This window comes from Phalacrocorax carbo, chromosome 1 (genome assembly GCF_963921805.1).
Source record: "Phalacrocorax carbo chromosome 1, bPhaCar2.1, whole genome shotgun sequence".
NCBI lineage: Eukaryota > Metazoa > Chordata > Aves > Suliformes > Phalacrocoracidae > Phalacrocorax > Phalacrocorax carbo.
The window spans coordinates 37,708,531-37,721,793 of NC_087513.1; the positions used below are offsets into that span (position 1 = coordinate 37,708,531).

Consider the following 13,263-nt stretch of genomic DNA (forward strand, 5'->3'; position numbering starts at 1 on the left):
TAGGGCTATGACTTCTCATTTGTGAAAAAAATACACTTGAACAAATTATGTACCGCTTTTCTTTAGGGTCCTGAGTGCATTCAGTATCTTCAGCAAGAGTATTTGCCTTCTTTGCAAGTAGCTCCTGAGATAATTCAGGTAGGAATTCCCAAAACAACATTTGGAAAATTCTCAACAGCCATAAACGTTAAATGGGACCAAAATGAATACTGACAAAGTTAACCTTCTGCCATCCCTCAGTAAAACTTACTCTGATATTGCATATTAAAATAGGAATAATTTAGCATAAGGAGTAAAGTTACTGCAAGAGTACCTTGCAAAAAAAGAGTCCAGTGCGTGTAACTGTCTAAGCTGTTTTCCTACCTTAATTCAAATTTTAACCTAGGTTAAAATTATCAGAGTACTTGGAGTAATAACTCAAAAGTAAAATGAAGAATGTTGAAAGTGTGGTGATGAAGGCTGTATTCAACACTACAGAAAGTTAAGCCACAGCACTGGCTCTACTGTCAAAAATAATGTATAACATTAAGTGGGGCGCAGGGATGTGTGCTTATTTTGGAGTAGCGTAAGAGGGTTCTCAAAAGTGAAACTTTACACCTGACCATTGTCCCAACATTAAGCATTGCTAGCCATGTGGTAAGCATTGATGTGAAGAAATTTAGATGTGCACTGACAATTTTAATTGCAACTAATATGGATGCTATAAGGAGTCAGGTTTGCTGCATTAGGAGACAGTTATAACCACTGTAAGACTTAAACTGTAGAACTTCTAAGTGACATTAAATGCATGTAAGGATTAAGTATTATCTCTTGCTGGCACCCCAATGTTTTGTGATCTAAGATTATAACTTTAAAGTGACAGACATGTTCTGCTACAGTCATTTAGTGTGTACACAATACTTCTTAAGCGTGAATGTTCATCCAAAGTATTCACTTCAAAGCCACCGAAAGTTACTGGAAGAGTTAAAGGTTAGAACCTCGTTGATTGCAGTCCTCATAGATGGTCCTGTTTCTGTCTACTCAGCTAAAAGTGAATGTGATATCCTGTATTTGAAAATACAATTTTTCACCCCTAGAATGCACTTGGCCTGTCACAGCCTATTACAATTTTTTATCCATAATGTGCTTTTCTTTGGTTGTACATTAGGGGAAAATACAAACTAATAGTAGTGGCTTTACATACAAGGTACTCTATATGCTCCTAACATCTCTCAGGTTGTCTTGTTGCTTCGTTTAGTTATTAGTATTTCTTTATTGTCTCTTACAGGAATTCTGTCAAGCACTTCAGCAGCCTGACGCTAAAGTTTTTAAAAATTACTTAAAGGTAAAGATTTATTTTCTTTAAATAACTTTTAATTCCATTTGAACTTTGTCACACAAGTCAGTCATGGTAGTGACCTGAAGTAAAACAGAAATATTGAAATACTGAATTACTTAATAGATTTAGCTATCAGGAATCTCCATGTAGCAAAAGCTATTTGAAAAGAAGGAGCAAACAACCAGCACAACAATCCTACATCTGTAGAATTGTCACTTATCCTCAGCACCTTGCTGTCTCCTCAATAGCTTGATATTGGGGCTTATGTTTGATTTTTGAAAGAGCAAAAAAGTGATGCTACAATTGTGGAGAATGTGTCAGAATGCCTCACATTTGAGGGTGTGAGTATAATTGAAGAGGACAAGTCAAATCCTTGAACCTAGTGTGTTAGCCAGTAGGTCAAACAAGAAAATGAACTGTCAAACTAATTATCTTATGCTTCAACCATTCCATGTCTTTTATTTCCTTTGTCTTAATGGTTTGGTTTTTTGTTGTTGTTTTTTTTTTTTTTTTTTTAATAAATCTTTAACAGGTATTCTTCCAGAGAGCAAAGCCCTGAGGAAAGTACTGGAATCTCACCTACCTGTTTCCATAACCCAGAACTCTGGTTGTTAATTTATAAAAACGCTAACACTTGTGCCATTCAAACTGGTTTTGTTTTTAAGAAATGTTGCTTTGTGCTCACATCAGTACATATTTTAGCCTTTCGCAAAAAAGAAATGCAAATCCCCCACCTCTGTCTCAAACATGAAGGTATGTGACAACATGAAAAATTTATCTGTATGCCTACTCAAACTTTTATTATGTATAGGATGATTTAAGCTTATGCTGTAACACGTACAGCAATGAAATGACACTTATTTTTGAAACTAAATGTAAAAATCCCTTCAGACCATAGCAATGGTTATTAAAATGTGTACATTTTTGATACTGAGCAAAATGTTTTCATAAGACATAAAATTCATTTGTTCATGTATGGTGACATGAAAATAAAACAATCAAAGTCATTCTTGTAGATAGTCATTTCATTGAAGTTGTCTTAATTATGAAATATATATACCTTCTATAAAACAGATTGGTTTAATAAATGATTTCATTTAAAAGGAGCATCTGGTTCTATCTTTTTTATAAAAAAAATAAAATTTTATCCAGTGAAATGTTAAGTCTCTTCGAATCATTTGGTTGAATCTTTAGAAGCTACAGCATTCTTCAACCTTCTGGCTGTTACACTTGAGTAGAACCTGGCAATTTTTGTGATGCTTGGATAATAAATTGTATTGCAGTCTTGCGTGTGGAAGATGATGGTAGACAAAGAATTGCATTCACTGCAATATTTCAGTAGGGCAAATGGTCTATACAGAGATTTTATTAGAGTGTTGCTACTTCTGTCCCAAAATGTATTGGTTGGTTACTTTTGTTTCTTTGCTATTTTTTATATAATTCTACAGCATTATAGTTTTCATAGCTATTTCATAGGGGCAGGAGAAAGCTAGGAGTCTTCCCATGCGTGGGCTTTAATACTTTCCTCAAGAACTGTTGTCTGTAGTCTCTAGCATAATCAGATAAGCATTTTTCTAGACTGCGTGGTGCTAAGTTCATCTGATTTAAATGGAAAATAAATGAGTAGGTGGATCAGAAACAGCAGCCAGGAGTGGAGCGTGGTGATGTTTTGAGGATACTCTGCCGTTCCCTCCCTTTGTGCTGAGGGAAGAAAAGTAGAGGGTGCTTATTGTCCTACTGAAGAGTAGTAAAGATATCACTTCTCAAGATTTTTGTTCCTGATTTTAATAAGTTCAGTCAAAAGTTTGATACTTGATTGCTTTTGTCACAGATAAAGCACTTGTGCTTTTTATACTTCCTAGTCTCACAATCCATTTCCCTCCCTTTGCTGCCATACCAGTGCTAGAGGTCCCCTGGGTCCAATACCCATTTGTTTTTCTCCTGTAGCCCTAGAAGCCTTCCATCTCTGGCTTGGTGCTTTGCATATGCTGCTGTGTTCCTGCACCTCCCAGCTGCCCCTCCCCAGCTCAAGGGGCTGAACCCCCAGCCACTGCAGCTCTTGCTGAGTGTTTGCTGTCAGTCTTCTCTGTGCTTGGCTGGGTCACCTTCCCCTGCAGTTGTGGCAGCTTTACTACACTGAGGGAAGAGCTTTCATTATGAAGCAAACAATAAGGTAGGGCTCTTCTGTCTTTAGCACAGGTTTTTGTTTTTAAATTACAGTGTTATTGTAATGGAGTCATTCTTAGTTTTTATACATGATTTAGACTTTTGCTGTATGAAGCAAGGGTAGCGCTGCTGCTTTTAGTACTGTGTAAAAGCAGAAAAAAAGCCTACACCTACTAATTCAGTTAGTATAATTGACTGTCATTTGTCTAACAGCATGATTTAGCTATTATCAAATCATACCCTCATGAGAAAAAAGTCTTTAAACTGGCCCCTGCCAGAAGAAGCTGCTTTCCTTCCTCATCCCCACCACCTCCCTGTAGCTTTCTCTGCGTCAAATCTGGTGTTCATTCAGGAAGCTGAAGTAGAAGAAACACTTTCCCCTCAAAGCATGTCACCAGCTATGGTGGAGTCAGGTGAGAGTAGAGATAAAGCAGAGCACAGGAGCGAGCTCTCGGTGGCAGCCATTGTCCTGGCTGTGTTGTAAACTTGTGCCCTGACCTTCCATTTGTGACTGAGAGTGTCCTGTGGAATGAACGGTTAGGTAGTCTGGGTCTTCGGAAAACTAATTTAGTTCAGCCTGAAGAATTCAGAAAGGATTGTTTACTTCCCTATGCTTTGACCGTGTTGACACAGAATAGTGTACTGTCAGCTGGTTTCTTTATCTTTGGATAAACATGTAAACACTGATTGTGGCTACTAGCAGGTTACTCTTTCCGCAATTTTTTTTCAGTGGTGCAGAGATGGCAGGTCTGCAGCTGTTACCGCAGTTGGGTTATGCGGTGGGTATGCAGTGCCTAGTAACTGTATTTGCAAAGAATCAAGGTTTAGAAAGGCAACTGACGAGATTCTACCTCTTTAAAGAGATGGATTCCTGCTTTGTGCCTTTTTAAAATCTGGATGGGAAAAGAGAAATCTGGTGATGCAGCATGTATTCAGAGTGTGAACTAGGCTTTTCTGGCAGTGCTTAAATGCTTTGAACATATTAGAAAACAACTTCTTGAGGGGTAGAAGAGGAGGAAAAAGCTGAGAACACTCCACCAAGCGATTCATGTTTTCCTTCTTCAGACAATGGATGATCTGATTTAAAGGCCATACCAAACAACTGCCTGCAGCTTTCCTGTATGCCTCACCCTTGCTGTGTACCTGCATTGGTCAAAGCACCCCTGTTGAGACTGAAGATGCATAAAACATCATCCTGGTAGTAACTCCTCCTTTTGTGCACAGAATTTCCCCCTGTAATGTGTGTTTAAGTAGGAAACACAGCTGCAAGTCTTTAATTAAAGACACAAGGCACCCTTTGCAGAGAGATAATACTTTTTATTTACAAGTTGGTGTAATTACTGAAGACGGATAAGCTTTCAGCCCTGCAAGCACTTTGCCAGGTGTGAAGTAGAGGCAATGAACATCAGGCAAGCTGAGGTCAGGGACAATTTTTCTCGAGGAACGGCTTATTAATGCAGGTAAGACATTTTAACATCTACTTGCTGTCCAGAGAAGCAGTCTGCCTTTTTCCCCCTCTCTTGTCAGCATTGGCACTTGTCTGATTCCATAACAAGACATTTTATGGTGGATAACTAATCTTTTAAAATAAATATTTTCAATATTTTTTTTTTTCACAAACTTCAAAAAAAAATTTCAGTACACTGAAACTGCTGTGAAGGTCCAGCTAAGGAAGCGTGGGTTGGACGAGTGGACAGTGAGGTGGACAGAGAACTGGCTTAACAACAGAACTCAGAGAGTCGTGATCAATGGGGCAGAGTCTGGATGGAGGCCTGTCACTAGTGGTGTTCCCCAGGGGTCTGTGCTGGGTCCAGTCCTGTTCAACATACTCATCAATGACCTGGATGATGGGATAGAGTGTAACCTCAGCAAGTTGGCTGATGATACCAAGCTGGGAGGAGTGGCTGATACACCAGAAGGCTGTGCTGCCATCCAGCAAGACTTGGACAGGCTGGAGAGCTGGGCCCAGGGGAACCTGATGAAATTCAACACGAGCAAGTGCAAGGTCCTGCCCCTGGGGAGGAACAACCCCATGCACCAGTACAGGCTGGGGGCTGAACTACTGGAAAGTGGCTCTGTTGGGAAGGACCTGAGAGTGCTGGTGGACAGCAAGGTGACCATGAGCCAGCAATGTGCCCTTGTGGCCAAGAAGGCCAACGGTGTCCTGGGCTGCATTAAAAGGAGTGTGGCCAGCAGGGCGAGGGAGGTTATCCTCTCCCTCTGCTCTGCCCTGGTGAGACCACATTTGGAGTACTGTGTCCAGTTTTGGGCCCCCCAGTTTAAGAAGGACATGGAACTGCTTCAGCAAGTCCAGCGGAGAGCTACCAAGATGATCAGGGGACTGGAGCATCTCCCATATGAGGAAAGGCTGAGAGACTTGGGCTTGTTTAGCCTGGAGAAGAGAAGACTGAGGGGGGATTTCATCAATACCTATAAATATCTAAAGGGTGGGTGTCAGGATGATGGGACTAGCCTCTTTTCAATAGTGCCCAGTGACAGGACAAGGGCAATGGGCACAAGTTGAAACACAGGAAGTTCTACCTGAATATGAGAAAAAACGTCTTTCCTGTGAGGGTGACAGAGCAGTGGCACAGGCTGCCCAGGGAGGTTGTGGAGTCTCCTTCCCTGGAGACATTCAAAACCCTCCTAGATGCAGTCCTGTGCCCCCTGCTCTGGGTGTGCCTGCTCAAGCAGGGGTGTTGGACAAGATGATCTCCAGAGGTCCCTTCCAACCGCTACCATTCTGTGATTCTGTGACTTACTGCTAGTGGTAATGACGATGAGTGACAAAAGTTAGATGAGGCAGCGAAAAATAGGAAGGGGAGTATCTCCCTGTGAAACACCTTGGTGGCAGCAAAAGATGGCACATCGTGGAAAAAAAAAAAAGAATGGAATGTCCTGGAAAATATATTTCTGCCAAGGTCAAGATTGATACAGTTCCTGGTGATAGCAGAATTGGGAAGTCAGAGGCAAAGTAATTGTTTGGTAAGAAATGTTTTCTTCCACTTCAGCGAGTCTTTCTGTTCACTGATTCTCAGTTCTGACAGATGCATGGGTGGTTTTATTTGTCTGCAGTTTGTCTTGGGGTGCTGCATTCGGTGCTCCTGACGTGCTCTGGGGTGGGCACCTGTAGGTTATGTGAATTATGCGTGTTAAACAGGCGCACACCTGGTGATTGTGAAGATTATTTGGCAGATAGGTTTTGCACTTGTTGCTCTAGTGTGAATGCTTTTCCCTCTAACATCATGTTTCTCTGTTCCTCCTTCATATGTTAGTTGTTCACTATATATATCCCAGGCATTTCAGAAAAGTGGGAGATACCAGGCTCCAGAACAAGATTTTTTAAATCTAATAATGTTTTTTTATTACCAATGCTAGCCACTATTCCATTGAAGTCTCCTAGATGGCTTCGTAACTATGGGACAAGAGGAAGAGTGTAATTTGTGGACTACTTTTGGACTAAGGTTTGCTTGGGAGAGTTAATCTGTGCATGTTGTAAACAGCTTTGGAATGAATTCTCTGGTGGCAAGCTGGAAACAAGGCAAAGCTAGGAAGAGCTGTCTTACATCATGGAATTGCTTCCTTTTCTTTCCCTCTCTGCAAAACTACAGAAGAAAATGGCTTAAATAACATGGATCTATGAAAGGCAGTTCTGGCTGAAGTTAAGTTGGCTGCTTATTCTGGTTCAGCTGCGGTGCCTCCTGAAATTTAAATCAAATATGTAAAGCAATTTGACTATAAGAGTAAATGGCTCTAAGGCTTCAGTTTTCTGTAGAAAATTTGTTAACAATACAGGAAACGTTTAACTTTTAGAGTTACTCTTTTCACCTGACTTACCAGTAAAGTTAGCGGTTGTCCTTTTGGAAGGGCTAGTAAGGTGCAATTTCCTGCTCAAGATTTTTAAAAGTCCAATAATTCAGTCAGATGTTTTTTTTCTTGGCAAATACCTGTCTAGTGTTTGATTTCTATTCTCCCCTGTTCTTATCTCATTGTTGCGAGGTTGCTCGGGGAGTCCCATGAAAAAGATTAGGAGAAGATACCATATTTTGCCTGCTTTAATGCTGTCAGCTCCAGTTGATTGTCCTCAGATTTACTTTTTTTTTCCCCAGCATCTTTGTCTTTGTCGAGTTCTGGCATTCACAGCTACACACGTAAGAAAACTACATGCAATGTGCCAGCTTTAGCTGCAGTTCCTATAGCCGTATTGTTAGGATGAAGAAAGGTAATAGTACACAGCTATAGACTGCTGAATTTGTGAACATGAAAGAAAGTCCAAATACAAGAAAGGTGAGGAATACCAAAAGTTTTACTAATACATTGAAGTGAAGGGAAGCAAAGTAAAAATTTCTAGAACGAAACTGTAGTGGCTTTCCTTTTTGGTGTCTCTTTTTCCTATTCTTATTTTCAACATACCCTTTTCCTGTGATTCATACCGTGAAACATTTAAAGGCTACAGAATATCCTCCTTGCATAAGGATCACTGATTATGTTACAAATATACCCTAAAAAAATGGGCAGTTTGAATCATGTGAACCATATGAATCACCTTCATCGATTCAAGACCTGGGGAAAGCACAGGGGCTGGTAACTGCAGTAAGAACAGTCGGTGGCCAGACCCAGGGGCAGGGTGACATTGGAGATGAGATACTCCAGGTCTTAATTGAACAAAGCCCTAGGGAACCTGGTCTGAAGTCAGCACTGACCCTGCTTTGAGGAGGTGGTTGGACCAGAGGCCTCCAGAAGTCCCATCCACCCTGAATAAGACTGATTTTAAAATGGCCAGTTCCAAAATGCATCAACATACTGAACCAACAGCTTGGTTTTATTCAGAAGTGGAAGTAAGTACACACGTTCAAGATACAAAGAAAAGTTCATTGCTGTCTTCCTGATTTTGAGAGGGCTTTTGCTAAAATCCGTATGAGTGATCTGATGAATATTTCTGCAGACAAAGATGACTCATGGGAATCTACCTGATAAAAAAAAAAAAACAACAAAGCTTGAAAAGCTGGGTACAGAGGATAGGGTAGCAGAAATAAACCATGTAACTTCTGAGGAGCATTGCATCATTTTGAAAGACATGAGGACACCACAAATGCGGTAGGGAACTATTCCCTCTCTAATGCAGAAGCATTACAAAATAAAGCTCAGATGCCGACAAATGGGGAATATAAATTAAGCATTTATATTAACAGCATAAAATGTATCAAAGCAGAATTTTGGAACAAGCTTAGTGCCCTGTAACAAGTGATCCAGGGGAAGTCTGGACTCGTGATAAAGCTTAAGAAAGGTAGAATAATAACAATAAACAAAGCCCGGAAGCAGAAGGTTGATATCTTTTAAGCATCAGTTCCTCAAGAGAATAGGCTTCTAAGATTTGGGAAGATGGTAATTCCAAAGAGGAACTGCAGAGAATCAAAAAAAGGATAGTCTTGGGGGTGGGAGGAAATTCTTTTGATTGTTTTCCCACTGTAATCACATTTAAATTACGTTAGGCATAAATGATAAAGTTATCAATATTTTTCCATATACAAGCTATACAGACTATTGGAACAGCAACATTACTGGACAGACAAAAGAAAAAAAAAAAGCAAGAGAGAAATCAGCAAGGAACTTTGATTTAAGACATTTTAGTACAAAATACGCAAAAGCATGAATGTATAGAAAATACCGAGACTTTGCGAGGTTTAAAAAGGGTGAAACTGAGAGAATTTACGCGGGGCGGGGAAACGTTTCTCCCGGCCGTTCCTTGAAGAAGCAGTCAGTGAGGTGAGGCTGGCAGAGGTAAGTGTAGCCGGGGGCAGCCCTGCCTCAGGCGGGGAGGCAAGAAACGAAACCACCGTTAAAGCGGTTGTGCAGCAAAAAATCACCACGGAAGTTCTCACCGGAACCGCCCCGAGCTCGTTTCGAACACCACGCCAGCTAAAATACCCGGAATGACCATTTTTAAGGAACATCCTGTTTCTACTTTTCGACGTTTCCCAGATGTTTCCCCGTTTCGAGGTCCCCTCGCCTCAGGGACCGCCGCTCCCGCCCCGAGCCCTGTCAGCTGCCTCCCGCCACGCCGCACCGCACCTCAGCGTCCCGCCGGGCGGGGAAGCGGCCGGGAGGTGGCGGCCGCCGAGGCGGTGCTTGGGCCGCTCCGCCTCCCCGGCGCCGCCGCAGGAAGCCGGAAGCGGCCGGGGCGCTGGGCAGGCAGGGCGAGAGGTGGCTCGGTGCGTGGGGCCGGGGCCGTGGGCAGGGTACGGTGGGTGCGGGATGCGTCGAGCCGAGCTTGAGGTGGGCGGCCGGCGGCGCCGCCCCGGCGGCGAGGGGAAGCGGCTCCCTACGCGCCGCCGCCGGAGTGAGGTGGTTTCGTTTTCCCGGGGCGGTGGTGGGGCCTTCCCGGGAGCTGCCGACTCCCGAGGAGGGTCGCGGTCGGAGGCGGGCCCGGCTGTGCGGGCCGCCCCGGGGAGCGGACCCTGCCCGGGGAGGGGGGCGAGGTGGTGGCCGGCTTGCGGCCTCGGCGGCGCGCCTGGGGCTCATCCCTCGCTCTGCTCTCCGTGACTTTTAACCCCGTGGGTGGCGGCAGGTCGATGCAACCCGTCAAAATTACTTTTATAATTGGAAGGGGGAAACAAAAAAAGCCAAGCAAAGCGTATGTTTGCCAGTGGTTCGTGTGAAGTTTTCCTCTGGTAGCGGCATTGTGGTTGTAGAAGTTGTTAAACTTTTACCTCAGGAAGGATGTCCTGTTGTGGAGGTGAGCTCCGCACTGTGCCCTCCACACCCTGTGTTCCTGAGTGTGGGGCTGGCCGGGTTGCTCAGGCGAGCCTATGGCCCTCCCTAGCTTTCCAGGGGCTGCCATGCCTGACAGAGGCCGAGTCCTCTTCCCCCATTACGGACTGGAAACGCCGAGAGCAGTGGTGATGAGCAGGACTGGAGCCAGGCTTGTGATTTGTTTTGTGGGCCTCTGGGAGCGTGTGCTGCTTCGTATGGGTTCAAGCAGACTCTTGTGAGGCCCAGGGCAGGGTATTTTGATAGTTCATGTTATTCAGCTGTTGGACTGGAAACTCCGAGAAGGAGGTTGGGTGAAGAAGGAGGTTGGGTGAAGAAGGAGGTTGGGTGAAGAAGGAGGTTGGGTGAAGAAGGAGGTTGGGTGAAGAAGGAGGTTGGGTGAAGTTCCTAGAAACAGGAACTTCAGAAGGAGAAAATTCTCTTCTAGGCATTAAGAGAGGGCGCACAGGAAAATATAAAACCTTCATCTATACCAGACTGCATAATACTAACATAACATTTATTCAGAACGTCAGCACCTTGCCTGTCGGCTTTGCTGGCGTATAGTGTCTTGGCTGTAGACAGAAAGAGCCTTCACATCAGCTTCATCATCTGTCCCTACTTGCCTGGTGAACTTGTATGTTGCAGCTGTGAACATGGGAAGTACCCGCTTTGTGTGCTTTATCCCGCATGCCTGAGGTAACAGCAAGCTGCTTTGTATTAATTAGAAGCAGTCAGTACTCCTGCTTCAAAGCACTGGGAGTTGAAAAGAAATCACATTAGCAATGCAATCTTTTTCTATTACATTCCCCCCCTGCTGACAAATAAAGAAGTAGTAGCATTACCAGAAGCAGAAAAATATTTTAAAAAAACCAAAACAAAACCGAAAAGCAGCCCCCGACCCCTTGAAATGCTAATGAGTCATGGGGGCCAACAGATCAAACTGCTGGCAGGAGAGATACCTTTACATAACATAAGGAACTTCTGACTCTTCTAGTGTCAGACTTAATGGCCATAAGTGAGATATGAAGAAATAGAAAGTTTAGCATTAAATCTAGTGACAACCAACTGTACAGTTAGAGAGGTTTGGTTTGTTTTTTTTTAAATATGAAACTCAGTGAATTGATTTAGGAAGGTAACGGAAGATATGAAAAGAAAACTCGACATGCTGAGTGTTTAGCAGAGATCAGTTCTGAGTGAGAAAGGAGAGGTATTGAATCAAAGGAGGTCTAACATGTTATATAAGTTATTGAATCAAATTATTATAATTTGAAGTTTAAAATTAAAGCTAAATGAGACTTTATGGTTTACAGAGTGAGTTATGCATTATTTCCTTGCAGACCTCTTCCTTAGCTTTTACATCTGCATCATAGATATCTCTTTGTCATCTACAGTAATTGTTAGCTGGGAGAACTTATTCTACTATTGCAAATTGTCTAGTCAGAGGTAACTCAGAATTGTAAGGGTTTGGGGTGTGGTATTGGGTTTTTTTTGTTCAGATTTGAGATAAAAGCTTTCTTCCCTTCTCTAAGCATTCAGAACTTTATCTAGACTTTAAAAATGGTGTTGCTGTATGACTCGGAATTTAGTTTAGAGTTATGTCAGGTCTTTCCGTTGTGTTGTTATGTTCTGTATGCTACATGTCATTGCCTGGATGTTTTGGGACAGCTTTGTAAGAAACTCTGCATCTTACGTGAGCAAATAGCTAAATGAAAGTATAAAATCCGCAGTTGCTACACAGAGAGAAGTGTGTTCAAAGTCACGAGAAAATTTCTGTCTCTCTGCGGCATGGCATGGGTACGATCAGGAACAGCGCGAAGGCGGCTGCTTCAGCTGGCCACTGGAGCGGGACGGGTGAACGATGCTGCAGTGGCTGGAGTGAGGCTTCCTCCGTGCTCATGCGATGCAGCTGTGAGGCTTCGAGTGGTGTCATCTTGTGCACCAAGGAGCTCTCAAAAGGTGCTAACCACCTTCTTGTAATAAACAAGCACAGGAAATTCTGTCATACCTCTTCTTCCAGTAATTACAAGAAAGGCTTTTTTGCTTCTTTGGAGTATCAGCTAGCTGTTTCTTGTCAACGAACACAGACAGATGCAGGGTCCCTACCAGGCTGTGAGGAAAGGCTGCTGCTATAGGAGCTTCCCTTGGTTCACTTGCTGTTTTGCTCTTAAGATTCCTTAGATTCAGGAAGCTACATCTTTAATCTTGGAGCCTTTTGCTAGATTTAATGGCAAAATCAGTGCTTTAATTAAAAGAAAAAGATAAGGGTATGCACCTGCAGCTCCTGCTTTTATGGCAAGGAGGGAAATCTGGCAGTTCTAGTGTTCTTTTTAATCATTTTAATGTAATGAAACTTTTTTTTTTTCACTTTCTTTTGAACCTGTGAAGGCCTGAGGATCTGACAGCTTATGTTTCAGGATGGGTGGTGAAGCCAGGCTGTCTCTCTAGAAATGATGTGACATACCAAATGTGAAACTTTAGAAATGAGAGAAATGTCCCTTAATTTCTTCCAGTAGTAATTGATGGTTCTAGCAAGTAGCTGAAGATCCTGGCGTTAATTGTGGCTTTTATCCAGCTTATGTAAAAATAACTTTTTCTAAGTAGTTAGACCTGTTTCTTTACAGTTGTATTTAAGTATAACTTCTAGATCTAAAAGATCTGCATACATATCTGCCATCAGCTCTAATGTCTGTTCTTTGGCATATATACTGAATAACGGAATTCCATTACAGGTCTTGCTTATTTTCAGAAGACCTTGTGCACTTGTTTTTGACTCCTTCCTATAGTTTTACTGTATCATTTAAACACCTGTATACAACAGAAAAGGGATTATAAAGCTTTCACTTTTCCAGCTGATTTTTTCAAACAAAGTTTGGGGAGTAAAGACCTCAAATGCAGAGAGGTGTTGTATCTATGGCATTAGTTTGATGGTTGAGCTTGGGTTTTTTTGTTTCACCTCTTATTCCTCTACTTCGTTGTTCGCAATTATTTCTGTATGTCTTTGGAGTTGTGGCTGCAGGGCTTTTTTT

General features: G+C 42.6%; 2 protein-coding genes and 1 long non-coding RNA gene across 11 annotated transcripts in view; 2 read left to right on the forward strand and 1 right to left on the reverse strand.

Annotated features, from left to right (window-relative positions):
- The window catches only part of XPOT (exportin for tRNA), a 30,537-nt gene extending 28,115 nt beyond the window's left edge, over nucleotides 1-2,422 (forward strand). For 3 of the 4 annotated variants that reach the window (XM_064448633.1, XM_064448630.1, XM_064448626.1), the window contains exons 23-25: nucleotides 67-138; nucleotides 1,268-1,324; nucleotides 1,851-2,422. In XM_064448633.1, coding sequence (XP_064304703.1) covers nucleotides 67-138; nucleotides 1,268-1,324; nucleotides 1,851-1,877 — 156 coding nt within the window. In that variant the 3' untranslated portion in view covers nucleotides 1,878-2,422. The remainder of the gene's footprint in view (nucleotides 1-66; nucleotides 139-1,267; nucleotides 1,325-1,850) is intronic. The other variant, XM_064448635.1, reaches the window with a different exon arrangement.
- A 5,866-nt stretch (nucleotides 2,423-8,288) lies between these two features.
- LOC135312925 (uncharacterized) lies at nucleotides 8,289-9,629 on the reverse strand. 2 transcript variants are annotated; one of them, XR_010372551.1, is made up of 2 exons: nucleotides 9,367-9,629; nucleotides 8,289-8,454 (listed from the first exon to the last, which is right to left on the reverse strand). It is a non-coding gene; the product is annotated as an uncharacterized LOC135312925 (long non-coding RNA). The 2 variants fall into 2 exon arrangements; XR_010372545.1 differs by having other exon boundaries at nucleotides 9,198-9,629.
- Nucleotides 9,574-13,263, forward strand: part of TBK1 (TANK binding kinase 1) — a 30,671-nt gene continuing 26,981 nt past the window's right edge. For 3 of the 5 annotated variants that reach the window (XR_010372529.1, XM_064448644.1, XM_064448661.1), the window contains exon 1: nucleotides 9,574-9,696. The gene's annotated coding sequence lies outside the window, so the exon portion shown is untranslated. Of the gene's footprint in view, nucleotides 9,724-12,014; nucleotides 12,194-13,263 lie in introns of those variants that run through there. The other 2 variants (XM_064448647.1, XM_064448651.1) reach the window with 2 other exon arrangements.